Source organism: Alligator mississippiensis, chromosome 11 (genome assembly GCF_030867095.1).
Source record: "Alligator mississippiensis isolate rAllMis1 chromosome 11, rAllMis1, whole genome shotgun sequence".
In the NCBI taxonomy this organism is placed as follows: domain Eukaryota; kingdom Metazoa; phylum Chordata; order Crocodylia; family Alligatoridae; genus Alligator; species Alligator mississippiensis.
This window is the reverse complement of record NC_081834.1, coordinates 3,021,059-3,045,520: the sequence shown is the minus strand read 5'-3', so window position 1 is coordinate 3,045,520 and position 24,462 is coordinate 3,021,059. Positions and strand designations below refer to the sequence as shown.

General features: G+C 45.0%; 1 protein-coding gene across 3 annotated transcripts in view; it reads left to right on the top strand.

Moving 5' to 3' along the window:
- Window positions 1-24,462, top strand: part of GLCE (glucuronic acid epimerase) — a 106,074-nt gene that overhangs the window by 31,554 nt on the left and 50,058 nt on the right. Inside the window, exons 1-2 of one of the 3 annotated variants that reach the window (XM_014595258.3) lie at window positions 1,912-2,297; window positions 2,752-2,850. Coding sequence is in view for 1 of the 3 variants with exons in the window: in XM_014595257.3 (XP_014450743.1) it covers window positions 3,354-3,370 (17 nt within the window). In the remaining 2 variants the exon portion in view is untranslated. Of the gene's footprint in view, window positions 1-1,911; window positions 2,298-2,751; window positions 2,851-3,205; window positions 3,371-24,462 lie in introns of those variants that run through there. The other 2 variants (XM_059714521.1, XM_014595257.3) reach the window with 2 other exon arrangements.

Sequence of the window (24,462 nt, the reverse complement as noted above, 5' to 3'; positions counted from 1 at the left end):
GCTGGCTCCGGAGTTATTCCTTCTTCCCCCCCCCAGTTGAAGCTGGCAGAGCAAAGCCTACCTGTGCTACATCTGATTCTCCAAAAAATATACCTCGCATTTTTTAATCATAAACAGCAATTAGCACGCTCTGTTTCCATTCAGTGTCTCATATGGTGATTCCTAGCTCAAACTCTTGGGCTGAGTACAGACGGTCAAAAAGCCTGAGGCTGAATCAATCCAATCTTTGCAGGCTAGTCTAAGCTGTGTAGGTTGAACCAATAAGCAAGTGAACAGACATCTACTTTTGATTCCAGAAATGCAGCCACATGCCTGCAGTGGCCCAGGCTAGAAGCCGGGGGGTGCTAGAGCACGCCTCCCTGCTCTGCTGGAACAGACAGCTTGGGCCAGGGCTAGCCTGCCCACCCTGAAGCAGGGGGGAGGCGTTTGCTGGGGAGGTGCAAAGCATCCTGGGATGCTGGGGGACTGTGAGTTGACTTGAATCTGGGACAAAAGTTCAATAAATCAATTTAACCTAAATCAGTTCAGTCCGATACTACATCCATCCAGGTTGATCTTAAATCAGTTTAAGTTATTTTGAAAGTGGTTTATGTGCACTGAACTTCTGTTGTGTTACAGATGTGAACTGGTTTCCAGTCACTTATACTGGTTCATGTGTCATGATGATATGGCGTTAACGGGAGCGGGGTGGGCAAAGCCGTCAGATTCTTCACTTGAATCGAGACTTGACTGCCTGCAGCAGAGTCCCTGGAAGGGGTTTCCCATCCAAAATCTCTTCTCCCTCTGCTCAAAAAGCCCCAAATCTGTTCTCTCTCTGCGGGATCTGCCAAACCAGGGAATCTTGGCCACTGAAGCCTGAATATGTTGCATGAGCCATGGGAAGGAAGACAAAGTTAGTACAAAACTCAGTAAGGAGACTTTTCCAGGCTTTCTGGAGTGTTACCTGATCGCACCATCATCTTTTAGGAGTTGCCAGTACAGGCTCTTTTCCTGGTTTTTAAATTGTTGACCATTGGAAGACATGCCGAGTTGCATAAGCTGCCCTTTGGTTTTGTTTGCTTCGATTTTATAAATACGAAATGCTGGGAAAATGCCTGTTTTTCTTGTTATAAAGATGTTTGTAAATGCCACGTATATATTATTTTTCAAAAAAAAAAAAGGGAAAGAATCCTGGAAGAAAACCCTGACAATTTGATGGTGCATGATGCACTAATAAAAATGCCTGTGTGGTGATGTTTAATCCTTTAAAGGAGAGAAAAGAAACACTGTAGTTATCAGCATTCAAAAGGCAAGACACAGGCTTAAATGTATGCAAAGCCTTGGAGAGACTGAAGAAATTTACTGACTATATTGCAGAAAGCTTCTGACAGGCGCGTCGCGTCTTTGAAAGTAAGATTTGAATTATTAAAGCTGCCTTTGTTTATTAAATTGAGCCTCCAGTGAGAAGATTATGTGAAGAAATGGCACAAGGCTCGAGATGTATCGGGCATCGCTTTAACGGGCGTTGGAACTAAATTTACCTTGTTGGGCTACTTCAGTAAATGCTTCGGAAAAAGAAAATTCAAGTTTCGGGTGGGCGGTAGGTGGTGCGTTTGCCGTCTTCCTGTAGCACAGAGACCTCGTTTTAGGGAGGCCAGTCTGTTTGTAGCGAAGGGTAACCTTTAAAATAAAAACTCTCGTAGGCAAGCACATGAGCAGAAGAGATGTTGTTAATTTTTAAATCTAGGCGTGCGCGGGCAAGGCTGGGAGCTAAAGGAGCATGCAGTTATGCAAACTGGAGGGGGGTTGGGGCTGTTTAAAATCCTCCTCTAAGACTTAATGATACGGTGCTTGAAGTACACTAAAAATAACTTGAACTGAAATGTTGGAGTAATCGCACTTCGAATCTTTTTTCATTTAGGTATTTTTTTCCTCTTCGATTCACGCACATCATATGTCTGATGTTATGCATGCAGTGGTCTAACGTCCAGGGAAGTGTAGGCCACTGGATTTTGAAATCTCTTTCGTCACAGTATTCATTTTTTTCCCTCTTATTTATTATTTTTTCCAAGCACTCTTGTCCCTGGGCTCTGTTGACCTTGCGTCTGTTGGACTGAGATACAAATATGCAAAAGTAATAAAGCAGACGGAAAAAAAATCTCAGCCAGTATTTTGGGACCAGCACAGCCACTACAAAAACAAAAAAAGCACTGCAGACGAGCGTCTTTAATTGAGACTCGGTCCTAAAACTTAGTGAAGAATATCTGGGCTCGGGTTATGCCTGCAGTCCCAGTGCAGACAGCCGGCGTTCGTTCAAGGTTAGACTCGCTCTCCTATTTTTGTTAGCTTTTCGTGTTACGGCGATTCCTTTTATGCAGCTTCTCAACTGGAACTCGATAATGGTTTATTTAAAACCGGAATCCTTTTAAATATGGGGTTTAAAGTGGAATTCTTCAAAAATGTTTAATGAAAGCCCTGCGTTTTATGATACCGCCAGGCAGATGTCGGGATTTACTCTTCAATTAGGTGGGATTGTGGTGGGGAGAGCAGATTAGACTTCTTTGCAGCTGATGTGCTGCCTGGAGGAAGTGACATTTATGCTTTTGATCCTTCAGTGATTCTGCGTGTCAAGAATGGAGCCTTGAAATTCGTCAGCAGCGCTGCCTTAAGAGCAAGCAGGGGATTTTTAACAGAGAGAGAAAAATTTAAGAACAAGAAGCAACAGCAGGTGCTTAAACACTTTAATTTTCCCCCCCTTTTTTTTTTCTCCAGGAAATTGGGAAGGAAGATTAGCCTCATCTAACCTACTCCGTATTTGAAAAGTTAGAAATCTGAGATGCATTAGAGTTTGGAGACCTTCATTTGATTAAGGTAAGATTATTTTAAGGAAATCGTGTTTTCCGCTCATCTCTATTTAATTCTGCGAGGGTTTTTTGTGTTTTGTGGTTTGTTTGTTTGTTAAACTCCTAATTAGAGTTGGACTTTAATGCATTTAAAATGTGGAAAGAACCCTCCACATTTAAATGGTTAATGCTCATTCAATTTAGTAACTTCCAGCTGCAAAAGGCATATGGCTCTGTATTTACAGACGGTGTCATGTGTTGATAACCTGATTCTGTTTGCCCAGAGGAATGAAAGCAGGCTGCTTATCGCAGGGACTAACCCAGGGTGATGATAGTGTGTTCAGGCAGAGATGAGCTGGTTGTTTTTATCTTATTAGTCGAAGGTCTCTCATGCATGAAACCGAATCTGCAATTGTTTTTTTTTTCATCTGGTCGGGAAGCTCAGTAACGACCGAGGGATGGAGGGAGGGAGAGAGAGAAGCGGTGGTAACGTCCTTCCTCTAGAGGTGTAAGAGTTCGGTACTGTTGCTGATGAAACGTGTGATCAGGTAAGCAGTAGCCCCGGGTATCGTGGGAGAACAGAATTGCTCAAGCCTTAATTGAGTGTTTGTGTGAAACCCATTTCAGTTCTGGGTCTGAGAGTGGATCTGTGCGCGGGCAGGTTTGGCCCAGTTTGGTTTTCTTTGCAGGGCTGTCCACTGGTTTTATCATCTTGTATGTTGGGTTGAAAAAATGGATTGTGATCATTCCCATCAGAAAGACAATGCAAGAGGGAACGTGGAAATTACATACAATTGGAATGATAGACAATATACAAATGATATACAAATATGCAACCTTGAAATTGCATCTCATTTCCCCAGAGGCTTTACGTTCAGATAGTTCTTAGCATAACCTTTTTAACAAATGCAGCCTGACTTGGTAAGGATTTTTAATAGGCCATTAAAAAGTTGAAAGTCTTTCTTTTGGTGGGATTTGCATTTAGACTATTTTGGTATTAGTGTGTGGTATTGCTGGCCACGTGTAATTTTAGAAAACCAAATTGCAAAGTAGGAAAACCAAAATTAAAGACTAGCAAACCCTGTCTTGAATTCCCAGTGCGCGTCTCTGGCATGTTCTGGCTGAAAGATAAAAGCAGTTTTGGAACTACTGTTCCAACAAAGTCATTTCAAAACGTCTTGTGTTGATTAAAGGCATAATTTTTGCACAGAAGATTAAAGTAACTTACAGTGCCCTTTTTATGTTGTTAACTATTTTATCAAATCTTCCGTTTTTTTGGTTTTTTTTTAAAATAATTAAACTCCATGCCACGGTTTGATTTGGTTTAAAGAGCTTCTTCTGAGTCTCCGAAACCTGAAGAGAAGTTAACGTGTTGGCAGTCTGTACTGGTGTACGTGATCTGTCATTTTGAATTGCTTTGTGCTGCAGGACTGTCAGATGAGAGAGGGAGTTTAAAACATCTTATTTTTGGATTTGGAGATGAACAGAAAATAGTATAGGATTTAGTAATTCCACTCCTTAATTAAGATGGCAACAAAGCACATTTCAGTGGAGAGACGAATATCTTCCAAAGTTGCAGTAGCTGTATTTGTATTAAAAAAAAAAAAAAAAAAAAGCATCCATTTTGTGTCACATTGTCCTATCCTCGGCAGTTCCTGACGAGCAGAGGAAGGCAGCAGATCCTTTTGAGTTTTGTACCCATCCCCGAAGTGCTCGACATCATCACTTTCCAAAATTCTCTACTAAGTCTGCTTCTGACTTCCAGAAGAAAAATGATTTGTCAAACTAATCACAGTCCTCAAACCCTTGCGAACTTAACTGCGTGTAGAATATGCTTGCTTTTTTTTTTTTTTTATTAACTAGGAGGCAATAGGATTTGAGAGAGTACTCCTATTTTGTGGGGAAATAAAGTTTTGCTGCCAGGTTTTAAATATATATCCTCTTAAACAATCTGCTTATGCAGGCACCAGGAGTTTTATATTTAAATTGGAATAATTTTTTTTTTTTTTTAGTATGGAAGTGCTTGCAGAACTGAATTGTGAGGGATAGATGAAATTAAGCTGCAAAAGCACTGATGGCAATCTGCAAAGCTTTAATGTGTTAATGTAGCCTAGGCATTATACATATTTAGAAGCAGTCTAGATTGAATCCTGGAGAAAAGGCAGAGTTATTCATAGACTCCTGTCTTGGGCCTGTTTCTTTTTAAGTGATGGATGGTATAGAAGAGTAGTGTGAAGGAGCTGCTAAAGATTATTTTGCTGTAGGTAGAACTGTATCAGACATTAATTGCCCCAAATTCAGTATTGGCTTAAAAAAAAATCCTCCTGTGGAAAAAAATAAAAGGGAATGAGTGATGCTTGTAAAATGCCTGAGCTTTGTGTAAAGACCCTTTTTTTTCCCTTCATGAATTATTCAGTTGTTCAAGTCTGTTATATTGCAGTATTTAATATATTTTAAATGACATTGAATCAGTTAATATGGTGAAGGGGAAAGACCTGGGTGTATTGATAAATTCTCTGCCGGTGTGCAGCAGCAGTGAAGAATGGGTTGTTGACTTGAAGTGAAAAATGTTTTCTGCCCAAAATATTCCACAAGTGCAAGGATGATTTTGTTATCCCATACTTGAGGCTCTTAAGAAGGCCAAGTTTAGGTCTCTGGGGCAAATGTCCGTATGCTTTAATGTTTTAGCACAATCAGGTCTTGATTCTGGCCGGTGCTTTTTGGTGTGTTGCAGTGGAAGGGAATATTGATAGGACTTCAAGGAGATTGAATGTGAATAGGGAATGAGCAATAATGGATTTGTAGTCAAAGAGGAACCCTGAAGCATTAATAAGAAATTAGATCACGAGGTGTTGTTAAAAGAGTTTTAACGTTTCTCTCCTTTTTTGTGTGTGTGTGCTTGAATACAGAGAAGCAGGAGGCTACAAAAATACCTCTAAGGTTGTCCGTGTGGTGTTGCTTGTTTTTATTTTCCCCCACCACCATCTTGCCCCTCTCAAAGATTTAATTTTATTTTTTTTCAACAATTTAAACTCTGTATCAGGGAATTCAGCAGTTCTCAGATGTATTGGTCCCATGTTGTGGTCTTGTGTAATAGTCATGGCAAGAGCACAGTGTTTTGTGCACATATGTGTAAGAGGTATGTTCCTTCTTTGTGTGTGTGTGTGTGTGTGTGTGTGTGTGTGTGTGTGTGTGTGTATAAAGACAAATGCTTTAAGGTGGACTTTTTTTTCCCCCCTAAAATGGTTGGCACCTGTTTGTAGTAGCCTTGCTTGGTTTACATTTGCTAGCACATTAGTTGGAGTATTGCAGCAGTATTTCTAGTACAGCACCTTAAGGCAGGGCTCTGGGGACAGCTGACTGTGTTGGTGTAACCCATTTAGGTATGTCCTTTCCAGCAGACTAGAGTTGGGGGATTTTGAGTAGCCAAATAGGTCTCAAGATCTTTGGTTTGGTCTTTTTATCTTTCTTTTCTGTAGCATCCTGCCTGTCTGACCAGTCTGCCATCTCCTAGCCCATCTGAATTGGAGGCGACTAGTCTCCGTCGGTGGTAAAAGTTCTCTCCCTTTTAGCAGCCCCTGTTAGCAGTTCCAGAGCTACTCATCAGTGTAACCTTCTTTCCTGGCCAAGTTGGAGCTGGTGTCTCCTGCTGCTTTCATGATGCCTGATAGAAACAGAGCCTCTGTTTGTCTGTCTTTACCTTGGGCAGAGTCCTAGGAAGCAGTTTGGTCCAGCTGCCACGAATGATGCGCGTCTGAACTTCAACAGCAGTCGTGGCCAAGCTACCTGAAAGCAGGTGGTGCATGAATACCTCCTGTCCCCACCATCCTCCTGAATGCACACTTCTGTATCAATACGTTTTGATTTCTTTGGTTTTCTTTTTGTTTTTGCTTGAGCTTCCAAGTCGCACTCGATCCCGTCCAGCAGCCTCTGAAACAAGTGTCTTTTAGGACAGTCTCTTCTAGTTCAAACAAGAAAGGAACATCACTAGTTTTGGTGTAAAAGCATCCAACATCGTCCTTGCGACACTCATGGATACCAGGGCAGGTAGTGGTCAGGGGATAGATCATTGTAGATATGCCCTGTTCAATGGGTGAGACGGACCCTAGTCTGACCCAGGACAGCTCTTGTTTGCTTCCACCTCCTTGTTCCCTGTGAAATTCAGTATGGCATCCTGGTTAGGGGAGAACATTTCAGTCCAATTTTAGACCTCCCAGCCAATGTGTCCTGTTCCCCTCACTTGAGATGGATATTGTTCAATTAAATACCACGATTCACAGAACATGAGGGTTGGAAAGGACCTCAGGAGATCACATCTAGTCCAACCTCTGCTCAGAGCAGGACCAGCCCCAACTACATCATCCCAGACAAGGCTTTGTCTACCTGGGTCTTAAACACCTCCAAGGATGGAGACTGCACCACCTCTCTGGGTAACCTGTTCCAGTGCTGCACCACCCTCGTAATTAGAGGTTTTTCCCAGTATCCAACCTCATCTTCCCTTGCTGCAGCTTGAGCCCATTGCTCCTTGTCCTGCCATCTGCCCCCACTGAGAACAGCCCAGCTCCGTCCTCTTTGCAGCCCCCCGGCAGGGAGGTGAAGGCTGCTATTCAATCCCCCTCAGTCTTCTCTTCTACAGACGATGTAAACCCATTTCCCTCAGCCTCTCCTCACCAGTCCTGTCCCCTAGCCCCACAACCATTGTTGTTGCCCTCCGCTGGACGCTGTCTAATTTGTCCACATCTGTTCTGTAGTGGGGGGCCCACAACTGGACACAGGACTCCAGATGTGGCCTCCCCAGTGCAGAAGAGAGGGGAATTATTATTTCCCTTGATCTGCTGGCAGTGCTCCTACCGATGCAGCCCCGGATGCTGCTAGCCTTGGCACCAAGGGCACACTGCTGGCTCCTGTTCAGCCTCTTGTCCCCTGTCACCCCCAGGTCCTTTTCTGCAGAGCTGCTGCCCAGCCCGTCAGCCCCAGCCTGTACTGGTGCATGGGATTACTCTGTCCTAAGTGCAGGACTTTGCACGTGTCCTTGTTGAACCTCATGGGATTTCTTTTAGCCCAATTCTCCAATGGGTTGAGGTCTCTTTGAATCCTAGCCTTATCCTCCAGCGTACCTACTACTCCCTCCAGCTTGGTGTCATCTGCCAACTTGCTGCGGGTGCACTCCATCCCGTGTTCCAGGTTGTTAATGAAGATGTTGAACAACATTGGCCCCAGGACCAACCCCTTACTTTATTTTAGGCTTCCTTGCTCCTACCTGAGACTTCTTCCTGGGATAGACTGTCCTTAACTTTTCTTCACAGAACATCCCCTTTCTCCTTCTCCTTGTTAGGACATCCTATGTGAGCTCTATTTCTTAGATTAGGTTATGTTATATCACAGTGGGTTTCAACCTTTTTCATTTGTGGACCCCTAACATTTTTTTGAATGGAGGTAAGGACCCCTTTGAATTGTGAATACCCACACTTACTTATTTTTGATTGATCATAGTCCTCTTTCGTGGACCCTGTAGACATAGTCTGCGGACCCCCAGGAGTCCACGGACCACAGGTTGCAAACCACTGCTCAGGGTGGATTTGATTTAAATCGAATCGATTTAAGTCACTGGTCAGGAAGCCTCTTTTTCTACAAAAAGTGCATTCTTGTTGTTTGATATCTTTTATTCATTTGACTTGTTGAAACTTTTGTACTTTTAGAGAGAGGTAAGGGCTTGACTGTGTGTACACATACTTGCATTGAGACAAGAGAGCTGATGGGTGGGTAATCAGGTCTGTTCTCTCTCATCTCCATATACTGCTGTTGACAAGGATGTGATCTCTGGAGACATCAATCCATAGTTTGAGAGCTGAAACTAAGCATCACATTGATGCTAAATAGGAATTTCTAGACTGAGCACCGAGTCCCATTGGGTAGAGCGGTTTTCTTTAATCTTTACTAATCTATAGAGAAGCCTCTGGGAACCCCATGAGGTTGGGCCCCTAATATAGTCCATGGGCTCTTGTGACCTATTTATAAAACTTTTCTAAAAAGGTTACATGAATATATTGTCTCAAATAGTATATCATTAGAAGTTAAAATCCTTATTCCACGATTACATCTTTGATCTTTAACATATCCTAAATTAAAACTATATACAGGCTTTTGTAAAAAGCATCTTAACAAAAAATGCAATTAAATATAAAAAAAAAATCTGATTAAGTTAAAAAAAATCGTTTTTTGTTTTTTTGTTTTTTAAATCATTATTTTTTTTTATCCACCCTGCCACTGCTATATCATATTAAGGGTAGAGTCTGAAATGATTTCTCCAGAACTCCTTTGCCGAGCACGGCGCCTGCAGTGTTTTTTTCCAGAAGGAGCAGCTTGGAAATTTCCACAGAAACAAATTCACATTTTTTATTTTGTGTACTGTGTTCAGCTTTCCCAGTGGAGGTGAGCCTGGCTGCCTGTCAGGGGCAGTGTCCAAGCATGCATTCCTTCAGCGGCTGGACAAGTGCCACATCATCACATGTTAATACCTTAATGCACGAGTCAGGATTTCTCTTTGAACACTTCACAGAAGCAACTTTAAAGGCTGTTTTGATGTGTGCCGACTTTATTGCAAGTAACTAAATGTGCTTTTAAACTGTTATACAAACGATAGGCCTCATAAATTATACTTTAAGTATGTATGACATGCAGGAAATTAATGATATTAGAATATAAACTCTCGTGTCAGTACAGGCCTTGGAAGATATCTGGAATCCAAATAAAAACAAAAAATGCCCCCAGTTCATAAGCATTTCTTGGCCTTTTCTAGCAATCAAAGGATCCTTTTTTTTATTTTATTTTATTTTATTTTATTTTTTTGCAGGCTTTGAAATCTTAAATGTTGAAAGCATTGAGAAGAAATGACTATCAACTTTGTACTGAACTTGGCTTACAAGGCAATATTTTTGTCTAATACAATATTCCATCTTCTAAAATCCCTTGAGACGCAGCTAAAGGCCAAATGTGTAAAAGATGCATGAGTTTTTCAGTGTCGTATGTACAAAACCTGAAGTACCTGTGTGGGTTGGGCAGACAAGGTTCTTTGGGTAAATCCGATATCTTTTATTAGATTAGCTTGAATACTTGGAAACAATTCTTCTTTGCAAGCTTTTGGGTATAAATACCCTTCATCAGGCTGAAGAAGGACAGGTATAAATACCCAAAAGCTTGCAAAGAAGAATTTTTCCAACTACTTGAATTGGTCTAATAAAAGATATCAGAGTTACCCAAATAACCTTGGCTGCCTGTGTCCTTAGACCAACACGACTACAACCTATATCCCCGTGTGGGTTGGGGAGTTTTTCACGTCCCACTGTGCATTCTGATAGTCAGAGCTGTTTGGGTCGGAAGGGACCTCAGTAGGTCGTCAAGTCTGACCCCCTGCCCTGGGCAGGAAAGAGCACTGGGGTCAGAAGACCCAGCCAAGTGCATGTCCAGTCTCCTCTTGAAGACCCCCAGGGTAGGGGAGAGCACCACCTCCCTTGGAGCCCATTCCAGATTCTGGTAACCCTTACTGTAAAGAAGGTCTTTCTAACATCCAACCTAAATCAGCTGTCCATCAATTTGTGGCCACTGTTCCTAGTTACTCCAGGGGTGCCCTCGTAAATAGAGCATCTCCTATTCCCTGCTGCCCTCTCCTGATGAATTTATAGGCAGCCACAAGATCACCTCTCAGCCTCCTCTTGTGAAGGCTGAAGAGATCCAGGTCCCTCAGTCTCTCCTTGTAGGACTTTGCCTGCAGGCCCCTAACCATACAAGTGGCCTCCTCTGAACCCTCTCAAGGTTGTGCACATCCCTTTTGAAGTGCAGGGCCCAAAACTAGACCCAGTACTCCAACTGCAGCCTGACCAGTGCTGCATAGCGGGGAAGCATCACCTCCCTGGACCTGTTCGTCATGCATCTGTTAACGCACGATATAGTGCGGTTAGCCTTGCTGATCACTTCATCATACTGATGACTTCTGTTCATCTTGAAGTCAACTACGACTCCAGGATCCCTTTTTGCTGCTGAGGTCATCCCCCAGCCTGTAAGTATGTTGGTGGGTGTTTTTGCCCAGGTGCAGCACTTCGCACTTGTCCTTGTTGAACTGCATCCTATTCTGTTCTAGCCACCTTTCCAACCTGTCCAGTTCCCTACCCTTTGGTGTGTTAACTTTACCCCGTAATTTGGTATCATCTGCAGACTTGAACAAGGTGCTCTCCATGCCCTCCTCCAAGTCGCAGATGAAGACCTTAAACAACACTGGTCCGAGGACCGAGCCTTGCTGGACTCCACTGCCCACATCTTTCCAGGTCGATATCAACCCATCCACCACTGCTCTGAGTGCGACCCCATAGCCAGTTTGCCACCCACCTGACTTGCCTGATATTTGTGCACCTACATCAGTGTGTACCTGTTACCCACTTCTAGATGCATATAAAAATATTTTTTCTGTTCTAGAGTAGAGAAGTGCCCCTGAAGTGGGATTTAAACCACGTAATTGCTGGCTAATCCATACTTCTACAGAAGTATACGCCAAATAACAGTTGGAGAAACTGAGCAAAGTCCAAATCTTGCCATATTGTCTTGTAGCCGTCTTGCTCCCTTTAATGCTGAAAACCGTCTCAGGCATGTTATATATACGTCACTAAAGTGGATCGTTGCCTGTTTCAGTCCTTTCTTCTGTCCTGAGCTCCACCATTTCTGTGAAAGTGTCAGGCCTGTCCAAATCAAAGAATGGAAATAACATTGTGGTCAAATGGGGATAAGGAAAAAACTTACTGTTCTTTGTCCTGCGGTGCCTTTGGCTCTAGGTGCTGCAAGCAATTCAGGGTCAATCTTAAAAATACAAGGGAAAATAAATCCTGTGAGCATAGTAACTTTTGGCAAAATAATGGTGAAACCTGAAAAAAATATTCCTTTTTTTTTAATGATGTGTTTGGGAAAGAACGGGAAGGCTTCTTTCGTTCTACTTGTCTTTTCCCTTGGCTGCATAGTTGTTTTCTCCCTATTCTTTCTGGAGTTGCCAGCAGGCAGATTATTCTCTTCTCAGTTGATAGGGTGGGGTGCACGCAGATCTCTAAAGAAAAATGTTTCTTTCAGGTGTTAATCAGGAGTTGGAGTTACCCCTGGATTAGCAATAGCCCGTCGGTGCAGTCACCGGTTTGAAAGCCAACATGCACATCAAAAAACGCAGTTAACAAGTGTTGCAGCAGCTACGTTCGCCCGCCGTCGGCTCTGTGTCCCCGTTTCTCCTGGAAGTTCATGTTTCCACGTGGCAGTGAACCTCTTGGCTAGAAGAGCGTTCAGTTTCCAAATATATTCTGGTCCAGGTGGGAAGGAGGCAGGATGCAGTGGAGATTTATCGTGGCACAGCTTGGTTCTCTGCATGCTTTCATCTGTCATTGGGGGTTTAGCGTCTGATTGAAGCAGCCTGTGGCTGAAGTTTCGTTTTGAGCCATGCTTCAGCTCAGTTTTCTCTCCACATTTCCCCCCTTCCCCCTTGTTCAGAAGTTTGGGGTGACTTGGCGGCTTTGTTCCGTTATTGCTTCTGGAGGCTTGAGGGGGGTTTTAAATTGCAGCTGTACTTGTTGGTACACAGATAGCAGGAGATTTTTGCAATTGGCACTGCCTAGTCTTCTGGCAAGTTGTTCACATCTAATTAGTTTTAATGATGTAAAATGCGTGGAGTAGATTTTGTTTACGTCTGTGCCTAGATCTTCGAAGCACATTGGGTTTAAGTCTTTAGGTGCCTTCAGATAAAGCTGTCAGCTTGAAAATATAGGTTTAGAAATAACCTGTGTGTAAGCATCTAAAATGAATTTCCCCTTCTTGATCTGTTCAGGATGGCAGCAGCCGTCGTGGGAAGAAAGGAAAGAGATTTCTGTAACATGGACTTGCTTCTAAACAAGTCGACGTATTTAGGGGTATAGGTTGTAGCCATGGTGGTCTAAGGACACAGGCAGACAAGGTTCTTTGGGCAAATCCAGTATCTTTTGTTAGACCAACTCAAATAGTTTGAAAAATTCTTCTTTGCAAGCTTTTGGGTACAAACACCCTTCATCAGGTTGAGGAAGAGCACAGACCAACTGCAGATGCTTCCTCAGCCTGATTATTTAAGAATTTTTAAAAACTTTATTAATTAATCCCACTATGAAAATAACAAATTTTAACATTTAAAGATGCGTACCATCCTCTAAAATATTGAGTGGGGGGGCAACCGATAGTACACGTGGCATGCAGCAGACCAGAGGAGGGGACAGGTAGCACAGTGGCAAGTAAATCGGGGAGCAGAAAACAGAGCAGCAGATTGGGCAGGGAGCACAGGGCAGGAAGCAGAAAGCAGAGGAGCCAGTCGGGCAGGGGAAGGGGATGGGAGTGGCACTCGGGGAGGGTGTGGTGCTACCAGAAAAGTGATCCCCACCGCCTTAAAATATACGTGGAGACAGATATTTTAACTTCCATCAACAGTGCTCCCTTAACTCAAGTCCGTGTCCACAGGCTCATCTTCTTTTCTTCTTTTCCTTTCAACCGCTGACAGTTCCTTTATGTTTCAGTCAATGTTAAGCTTTTGTATTTCTTCAGCTCTATGTAATAATTCACCCCCTCTTTTCCTCCTGAACTCTGCATAATACAAATCTCGCTATCTTCTACTCATCTCTGCTTTTACATTTTAAATGTAGTCCAAATTTATTCCTAAGTGTAACCTTGTAGAACTTGCACTTTCCTTAATACTCAAAGTTTCTTCAGCTTTCTGGTTTGGAGGCAGGAGAAGATTCTTCCTCTTCTTTTTAATAGCAAATTCCAAAAATTTCCATCCAATTTATAAATATGACTTTCCTTCTCCCATGTAAAACATTGAGTTGATGGGACAATTTTCCCATTGCTTAAACCTTCCCAAACTTTTTGGAACCAGTTAGTGATTTTAGGGGTGTCATTTTTCTCTTCCAGGCCTCTGAAACTAATTTAGCAGTCATTAGAGAATGAGTGATTAATTCCTTATGATCCTTATATATTGCAGAAGTTCTCAGAATAGGATGCCAGTTATCAGATAATCCCTCGGTGTTATTTCACTCGCAGTATCTCCAGCTTGCTTCCAAAGTGGCTTGATTCTGGGCCATGTCCACCACATGTGTGGTAGGATCTTTCTGACTGACTGCTCCTTCTGGCATTTCCCCATCTTGTACCATAAATACATTAAATGTGAAGTGGGGTGAGATACCACAAATATAGGACTTTTAAAAATATTTTTTCTTTTACAATCCTGCAGAAGAACGTGTGAGGACCGTGGTTTCAGATGAGTCTCCCATTCTTCAGCACCAATTTCTGATTCAGTGGGCACATCTACCCATTGCCCTAGGGCTACATAACGAGGTGCTACGTCACCATATGACGCACTACAGTGATGTAGAAATCACATGGGTCTACACGTGGTCGCCAGCTATGTTGCCGTAGCAGCGCGCTCCCTGGTTATAACGTGCCGCTACGGCGACATAGCAGCAAAATTTAACTGTGCGCCACACACACGGCGCAGTAACTGCCTGTATTGCGCCGTGCTGTAGTACTTAGAAAAGGAAGTAGTAAAGCATGGTGCTATAGCAACATTGCCGTACAGTGGCGTATAGATGCGCCCAATGTCAACTACCCAATTTGTCATAAACTTTTGTTTTTTCTTCTGAATGCCTATTTAAAATTGCTTTATGTAACACAGACGCACAGGCCTGTTGTTTCCTAAACATGACCAATAGTTTCTCAAATTCTGTCAAATTTCTACAAAGGTTGACCTTTCTTTGGGAATGTTTTGAGAAGTGTCTAAATTGCAGGTATAGGGAAAAGGGGATTTTAATGTCACCTGTGGTATGTTGTGTTTCTTCAAAAGATGTCAGTATATTATTGTTGAATTAACTGTCCAGAATTTATGATGTCAGTATGTTCCCAGATATTAAAGTTTCCTAATAAATTATTAGCATTAAATTCAGTACCATGTATAGGTGCTAAAGGTGATGGGTATGAGCTTAACTTAGGATAGCACAGATACATTTTTTTTTTTTTATTGTTGTTCTCATAAAAGAGTGATTATATATTGAATTTGGTCTGGAAGATTTCTTTAGCGATCATAATATATTAAGTTTGACTGTTTGCTCTATCTTTACCCAATGCGTCCTGTGAATTGGTATTATCCAGTACACCAAATTTCTAAGTTGGCTGGCTAAATAATGATATTTAATGTTTGGAAGCATCCGTTTCCTCATTTGCCAAGGTCTTTGTAGGATGGGATTTTGGAATCTATGTTTCTTATTTCCCCAAATAAATGTATTTATTATAGTCTGCCACTCATCTAAAAGACTTGTTGGCATTATAGTAGGTAGCGTTCAGAACAGAAAATTAATTCAAGCTAGAATATTTATTTAAACGCTTTTAAATTCTCATTTCTTCACTCTTTTGATTGCATTAATTAAAATGTGAAATCTTATCACTTGCTTTCCAGCAGTTCAAGCTAGTGTTGAGAAACATAATTTAGACTAGTTAATTGCATTTTTGGTTATCATTTAGTAACTTATCTTCCTGGAGTCAGTAATATAATTGCTTAGATCTGTTGCTGGAATTTTTTCTTTTTTAAAGATTTCTTCTTTGCTGGAAGGTCCCAGAAAGTTGCATGCGGTGAGGGAGTGAAAATGCGCGCGCGTGTAATTCTTTTATGTGAAGGCCATTCTGGTTAATTGATGAGCTGACAAAGACCTACTTTAATCCTTAAAAGTATTTGAAGCTGTACGTTCATGTTGGGAAAACAAAGTTCATCTATACTTCTTTCTGGCTAAGCACCTCCTTAAATTAGTCAAGAAAAAGCAATTTCCTATATTACAAGGAGTTATTTCTGATATATTGTATTTGTTGCACTTTAAAGATCTTAGTTAAAATTACCTAATCAAGTGGACAGTATTTTAGTTTGGGATGCAATTACTTTGCCCAATAAAATGTACAAGACCAGCCCAATATATCACATATAGAGGAGATTTAATTGCTTAGGGTTGTTCGAGAGAGACGTTTCTGTTCTTCTGTAATTGGGTTTTCCCAGCGTCTAGAACGGAATAATCTGTAACGCTAGAAACTCAAATAAACAGGGAAATGCAGCCCCTGACACCTTCTTTAGAAGATGAATATGGTTATTAGCATCTTATCTGGCGGCTTTTGCTAATTGCATTTTTGGACAAAATATACTCGTCTCATCTAACATTTTTTGACGGATGCAAAGCCTTTAAAACGTGTTTCCTGTAACACGATGCTAACTTCAGCGTAAATGCAAATTGCTTTCAAATCAGATTCATTGGGTTACTGCTCTGCTGTTTGGATTTTATATACAAACTTCTGCGCTCGTGAAAGCATTTGGTCCGTACCATGTAATGAAGATTTTTGAGCTAGGCCCTTTACCTGGGATGCCATTTTGTGGGTATTGTCTGCTATAACTGCTCAGAGAACAGAGACTGTTACCAGAAATGAAGCTTCTGTGTATACCCACATGTTGATATCACTCATTGATGTGATAGCACTCCTGCTTTTTCTTTTCCTTTGTCATGAAAGCATCCTTTCAGAGGGTCAGGAAGCACCTAGTGATTTTTTTTCACTAGGTGCCTTTGTATTCTGAATACATATAGCAGTGCAAGCTGCAAGGTCTTTTGAGTCTCCCTTTTTTCGTATAATTATGCACTCACCCTCAGTTTTATCCAAATGCTACAAGGCACAGCAGGGCTGGAGACTAGTCTCTTTCCCCGTCTGTGATGCTTATTGCTATAGTACTTGAATGCTCAGGGTGCCCACAGGAGGTGTAAGCAGGCAGGGGGAGTACTGGGGATTCTGGGAGACTGTGCCCCCAACTCCTCCCTCCCCCCATAACTTGACTTGTTTTGGCCTTGTGCTAACAGAAGAATGCTTGGACAACGGTGGCCTGCTTGTCCAATCCTCGGGTTCTGTAGGGTTTTCAGGAAGGTTGGCCAACTTGGGAATGGAGTTCCACCTTGGATTGGGGCAGGAAGGGTTTTAAAGAACTCCCTGGGAATGAAAGACAATCCCAACATGCAAGAAACATTTGCTTTAGTCTTCTAGTACAATCATCCAGTTGTGTGTGCATGTATGTGCATACCTTCAGGAGGAGGTTTGGATTGGCCCCTAAATCCTGGTTGTTATTCCAGCATGGGATGAGTTTTTACCCTACCCAGAGGGGATGGGAAGGACAGCTGCCCTCAAGGTGCTATCTGCTCTCCAGGACCCGGTAGGATTTGCCATCTCTTGTCACATGAACAGTGACGAAACAGTGGCCGTGCTACTTCCTTGGGAAATTTAGTCCTGCTTTGTGCTAGCCCCACACAGCATCCTGGGCAGATTCGGCAAAGCATATTAACAGAGACTAACAGTCTTCCTGGGAGCATGTACTTTCTTTCCCCGGTGGTGACAGTAACACAGGGACATTTTGGTTAAGACTTTCAACAGCAGCTAGTGGTTATTTGTGTCCCAACATGAAACCTCCCAGAGGCCTGGCTTTTCCTATGCTGCGAAAGAAGGAAAATCATTCAATACAATTGTATTTGAATTTAAACGGTTAGATTTCAGTAACAGTAAATGGAGTCTTCATTAAAGTAAAATAGAATATATAGAAAGCCTAAGGTTCAGCCCCTTTATACTTGTGTTTGGGTCTTTCCATTGACCAAGGAAGGAGAGGCCGGGGGAATCTTCCTTCCATTTTTGTCTCTGAGGCTAGGGACATGAGTTACACCAGCGGGTTTAAGTGATCAGAAGCTGGTTTAAACCTGTAACAGAACATAAGTTCAGTGCACATAAATTGGTTTAAAAATGTCCCAAACTGGTTTAAGATAAACCTGGTTGAATGCAGTATCGGACTTAAGTGATTTGGGTTTAACCAGTTTATGCATTTGTCCCAGACCCCTTCCTTGTTCAAGGTAAACCAGAGTCCTCCAGCATCCCAGCATGCTTTGTAGCCCTGGGCAGGGCCATGCTCTTTGCTCCAGAGAGCAAAGCTGGCACCACCCCTCTGCTCTCTAGCCCAAGCAGGGGTGGGGACGTGGCCACATGTGTCCCAGCATGGCCTGGTTAAGGCAAAGTAGGCAGGGAGGGGGTTAATTCTTCCCTCCATTCCCCCTCTCCCACAATGCAGCCAGAAGGGATGGAGGGAGGGGCTGAGTGGAGCTAGCCTGAGCTGTGGGGCCAGGGCCATCCTCAGCAGCTGCTGCTCAATAACAGCCTCTCCCTGTACCCAGCCTGGGCCGGGCTGGGCCGGGCCGCACAGCACTGCACAGAGCCTTCCTCCCCACCCCGTGGTGGCGGGTAAGAGGAAGGAGGAGTGGGAAGAGTCTCCATCTGGGGCCGGGCAGTGGAGCTGTGCGCCCATATTGCTCCCAGCTGTCAGGGACCTGCTGTGGCAGGCAGGGCTCTTCCCCTCCTCCTTGTCCCCTCTCCCCCCATCCTCTGAACCTTTGCAGGCCAGGGTTGGGGTTTAAACCCCTCTTCAGTCTTATTCAGGCCTGGCCATGCCCTCTCCCCCCTGCAGCCCAGCTTCCCTGTGGAAGGGAAGGGAGGGCTTCTCCAGCGCCCTGGGGCTTCTGGCATGAGCCGCTGCAGGCATGTGCCTGCATTTCCGGAATGAAAAGTGGATGTCTGTCCACTTGCAAGTCGGTTCAGTCTCTGCAGGTTCAGGCTTGGGCTTTCTGAATGTCTGTCCTTTGTGCATATGTGCACACTTCTACTACAGCAAATGGCTGATACTGCAGGTGGTCAGCACAAGAACTGGTGTAGGCAGCCACGTCTCTAGATTGAGCGTATAACTGAATGCCTGAAAACTTGAAAATCTTCCTTGCAGTGTCAGTGGCAATTGCTAAAAAGCTTTTCCTTGGCACTGTTATTTCTGGAGGTACATGTTCCTGGTATACTACGTTTCAACAGCCGGCCTGTTCTACCGAAGACGCAGAGAAAAACTCATGTTTTTTTCAAGTATCTCTTATTTTTGAGTCTTAATTAAACTCATACCCATGACTGTGGGTATACTACATGCTAAATAAAGTGTTGTAAAGTTTTTGGATAATGCTTTAAACTGTTTTGCCAATAAACTATTTTATAGGAGATCAATAGGTTCCATTTGTAGAGTGATTTAACACAGTCTTTATCTTAATAGCTCTTTTGCCTCTCGTAATGTTATATGGTCAGGATTAATGACTAGGTATAGTATTGTTGTCAGTTTCAACACATTTTTCTTGATATATTTTCGTTAGATTAATGGTCTTATTGTAGGATGGATGTAAATTTGCCTATAGAACAATCATTATGTATTTGTTTTCAGTATCATTATGATCTTCTTGAAGCTTGGAAATCAATAACTATTGACACAGATAAACCCAACACTTGCAGAGGAATCTGGGTTCGAGTGATTAGAATTCTGTTTTATGAAATCAAACGTTAGAAAGTAACAAAACTCAGGCTTTTAGGTCGATGGAGTGAGTGAGACCTCTCCGAGGCAGAAAGCATCTCCCCTTCCTCTCTAATATATATGCTTAAAAGTCAATTTACCTGCAGAGGCTTATTGCTAATTCCTCATAATCTGCAGCTCTCATGTTGCCCGTGAGCTTGGGTATTTCAAGCTAAGCAGAGTTGAAAGGTTTAAAAAAAAATGTTTATTTAACCCAGAACTTTTGCAGTTATTTTTGCTAATAACATCCGTATCTATTGTTGCACAGGCCGAACCTGTTGTGTTTGGGGGCTCAGGTGAGGAGTTTTTTACCATCGTAAAAAGAATTGCTTCTGCAGCGAGCTGCTGACCAGGGGAGGGAAAAGCAGAAAGTGCCTCTAAACCACTGGTTCTCACTCTCTTTCCTATCGGGCCCCATTTGCAAAGATCCATGGCCTGTCCCAACCCACATCCCCACTGGTTCTGCCGGTGCCTGACCCCCAGTCCCCTGCCTCCCCAGGCCATGCTAGTGTCCCTCACTCCTGACCCGCAGCCTCCTGCCCCACCCAGCCCTGCCAGAGGGGCCCCAAATGCCCCTGTCCTGCTCGGGTCGGAGCGCTGTGTCTGCGGTGGCTACAGCTCATGTGGATGGCAGCAGAGCGAGTCCGGCCCCGGCACGGGCTGGAGAGAGAAGGAGGAGAGGCCTATGGTACCCTGCCTGCCCTGGGCTGGGGCCGGGGCTGCCGCACTGCTCCAGGCAGCCTGGACATGGCACCTCCTGCCTGCTGAGCAGCGTCTCCCAGTCGCTCCACCCCTGCAAGCATGGGCACCGGCTCTGGTGCCACCAGCCCAGCCACGCAACTCCCCTTGTCCCCTTCCCCCTGCTAGAAGGGGCACTTCCCACCACCCCTCTGCCCTGCCGCAGCTTGCCACTCTTGGAAATGTTTTTGCGACCCGCTTTTGGGTCACAACCCATGGGTTGAGAAACGCTGCTCTAAACCGCTATGGGGACCCTATCTCATTTACTTTACCGATGGCAACTGCCCGTGTTGCGTTTACCAGATGTGAAAGTCATCGCATCTGTTAGTGCACTGCCCTGAGATGGCGGGCGCCTGGGTTTAGAGCTTAGGAGTGGGAGGCCCCTCTGGGATTGATCAAGGTCAGTCTCGTATTACATGCAGCCACGTCACAGGAATCTGTTCATAAACTTGTTAAGCTTCATCTTAAACCTGGTTGGGTGGTTTGCCTCCAGGACAGCTGCTGAAAGGTTTTTCCAGCCTGAACTTATTCCTGGCCAATTGTACCATGTGCTTTCCTGCCAGCCGTGCCCTTTACCTTAAATCACACTTCTTGCTCCCTTGTGTTTGCCCCAAGGTATTTAGAGCATAGCTGTATCTCAGCCTTCATTTTGCTAGACTCAGCAAGCCTGCCTCTTCTAGTCTTGTCGAGTAAGAGACTCTCCATTTTCTTTTGCATCTTCACAGCTAGGGACCTGTTTAATTTGCGGTTTCGCGGAAACTGCAAAATCTGGAATTGTCTGCAAAATTTGCAAAATCAACAACAACAACAAAAAAGTTAACAATAAAACGCTGGCTCCCCGGTGGGAGCCAGCAATCCTTGCTGCTGGGGGAGGGGGAGGTGCCAGCTGGTGGGCAGCACGAAGGGATAGCAGATAAGACGGCGACTGCCCCCTCGTCCATCCTCCCCCCTGGGGCCTCTCCACCAACCAGTGCCGAAGGGCGGAGCCATCACAAAATCAGCTCCGCGTGCCATGAGCAGCCCATGAAAAACCCTTTATCTCACTGTGATTTAGGCAGTTCCCTACTTACAGCTCTTTTCTGTTTCTCATCCTATCTGAATCCATCCTTGTTTAACAAGTGGAGCGAAACTGTGCCCAGTGTTCCCGTTAGAGCCTCACGAGTGCTTTGTATGCTAAAGAAATGTCTTGCCTGATGCATACTTGGGTTGCTTTGTAGACCAATTGGATTTGTAGACAAATTGGAGAGACTCCAGCGGAGGCCAGTGCAAATGGTTCAGGGGCTGGGAGATGGGACTTGTGAGAAGAGGCTGAGGGAACTGGGTTGATTGAGTCTGGAGAAGAGAATACTGAGGGGGATTGAATAGCAGCCGTCACCTCCCTGCAGGGGGGCTGCGAAGAGGATGGAGCTGGGCTGGTCTCAGTGGGGGCAGATACAGGACAAGGAGTGATGGGCTCAAGCTGCAGCAAGGGAAGTTGAGGTTGGATAGTAGGAAAAACTTTCTCCCTAGGAGGGTGGTGAAGCACTGGAACAGGCTCCCCAGAGAGTTGGTGGAGTCTTTATCCTTGGAGATGTTTAATAGGGCTGTGCAAAGCTTCAGGTGCGGATTCAATTTGGAGGAGATTCGGCCCAATTCGGCTGCTGAATCCCCGAATCCAAATCAAATCGGGGGTCCAAATAGATTCGAAGCTCTCCGAATTGATTTGGAATAGATTCAGAGTGCTTTGGCAATTTGGGCCATCCGTGCTGGCTGCAGCACGGAGCTGGACCCAGACTCTGAGCTGGTAAGGGGGAATGCCATACTGGATCTGGTATTGGCAACGGGAGATGACATGGTAGCGGACCTCCAGATCGGTAGCCATCTGGGGGACAGTGATCACCTAATAATAGAATACACCATAAGATGTCGAGTGGGTAAGGTAACTAGTAGGGTGAAAGTGCTAGACTTTAGGAAAGCTGATCTCAATGCAATCAGGTGATTAGTCAAGGACGCACTGCAGAGTAGGAGATTTGAAGAAATGGGAGCCCAGGAAGGGTGGCTGTGCCTTAAGGAAACGATCCTTCGGGCACAAAGCAAGATGATCCCCGAGCGAGGCAAAGGAGGGAAAGGGGCCAGGAGGCTTCCCTGGCTGACCAGAGAAATCCAGGGCAGCCTAAGGGCCAAAAGGAGAGCACATAAAAAGTGGAAACAGGGAGAAATCACCAAAGATGAATATAACTCCTCTGCTCGTGCTTGTAGGGAGGCAGTTAGACGGGCCAAAGCTACCATGGAGCTGAGGATGGCATCCCAAGTAAAAGACAACAAGAAATTGTTTTTTAGATATATTGGGAGTAAAAGGAAGGCCCAGGGTGGAATAGGACCCCTGCTAAATGGGCAGAAACAATTGGTGACGGACAGGGGGACAAGGCTGAACTCCTCAACGAGTTCTTTGCCTCAGTGCTCCTAAGTGAAGGGCACGACAAGTCTCTCACTGGGGTTGTGGAGAGGCAGCAGCAAGGCGCCAGACTGCCATACGTAGATCCTGAGATGGTGCAGAGTCACTTGGAAGAACTGGATGCCATTAAGTCGGCAGGCCCGGACGAGCTCCATCCGAGGGTGCTGAAGGCACTGGCCGACATCATTGCAGAGCCACTGGCGGGAATATTCAAATGCTCGTGGCGCACGGGCCAAGTCCCGGAGGACTGGAAAAGGGCCAACGTGGTCCCCATTTTCAAAAAGGGGAGGAAGGAGGACCCGGGCAACTATAGGCCAGTCAGTCTCACCTCCATCCTTGACAAAGTCTTTGAAAAAATTATCAAGGCTCACATTTGTGAGAGCCCGGCAGGACAAATTATGCTGAGGGGAAACCAGCATGGGTTTGTGGCAGGCAGATCGTGCCTGACCAATCTAGTCTCTTTTTATGACCAGGTTACGAAACGCCTGGACACAGGAGGAGGGGTGGAAGTCGTATACTTAGACTTCAGGAAGGCCTTCAATACAGTATCCCACCTCATACTGGTGAACAAGTTAAGAGGCTGTGACGTGGATGACTACACAGTCCGGTGGGTGGCGAATTGGCTAGAGGGTCGCACCCAAAGAGTCGTGGTGGATGGGTCGGTCTCGACCTGGAAGGGTGTGGGCAGTGGGGTCCCGCAGGGCTCGGTCCTTGGACCGATACTCTTTAATGTCTTCATCAGTGACTTGGACGAGGGAGTGAAATGTACTCTGTCCAAGTTTGCGGATGACACAAAGCTATGGGGAGAAGTGGACATGCTGGAGGGCAGGGAACAGCTGCAGGCAGACCTGGACAGGTTGGACAAGTGGGCAGAAAACAACAGGATGCAGTTCAACAAGGAGAAATGCAAAGTGCTGCACCTAGGGAGGAAAAATGTCCAGCACACCTACAGCCTAGGGAATGACCTGCTGGCTGGCACAGAGGTGGAAAGGGATCTTGGAGTCCTAGTGGACTCCAAGATGAACATGAGTCGGCAGTGTGACGAAGCCATCAGAAAAGCCAATGGCACTTTATCGTGCATCAGCAGATGCATGACGAATAGGTCCAAGGAGGTGATACTTCCCCTCTATCGGGCAGTGGTCAGACCACAGTTGGAGTACTGCGTGCAATTCTGGGCGCCACACTTCAAGAAGGATGCGGATAACCTGGAGAGGGTCCAGAGAAGGGCCACTCGTATGGTCAAGGGCCTGCAGACCAAGCCGTACGAGGAGAGACTAGAGAACCTGGACCTTTTCAGCCTCCGCAAGAGAAGGTTGAGAGGCGACCTTGTGGCTGCCTATAAGTTCATCACGGGGGCACAGAAGGGAATTGGTGAGGATTTATTCACCAAGGCGCCCCCGGGGGTTACAAGAAATAATGGCCACGAGCTAGCAGAGAGCAGATTTAGACTGGACATTAGGAAGAACTTCTTCACAGTTCGAGTGGCCAAGGTCTGGAACGGGCTCCCAAGGGAGGTGGTGCTCTCCCCCACCCTGGGGGTCTTCAAGAGGAGGTTAGACGAGTATCTAGCTAGGGTCATCTAGACCCAGCACTCTTTCCTGCTTATGCAGGGGGTCGGACTCGATGATCTATTGAGGTCCCTTCCGACCCTAACATCTATGCATCTATAAGTAGGGGGAGGGGGAAGGGGAGCATGGGGGGACCCCTGCCTGCTCCCCGAGCCCCCCCGAGCGCTCCTGACCTCTGCCTGCTGTCCCAGCCTCCCCCATGGCTGCCCCGCCCACCACAGCTCCCAGTTGTTTAAAAAAAAGTCCCCAGTCACTGGGTGCTGCCAGGCAGGGGGGTGATGTCCACTGCCCTGCGCCATGTGGGGGGCTTTGCCACAAGCCCCCCCACATGGCTACCCTGCCCACCCCAGCTCTCCCAGCCCTTCAAATGAACAAACAAAAACACCTTGGGGTTTTGGGGGGCTCGTGGAAGAGCCCCTC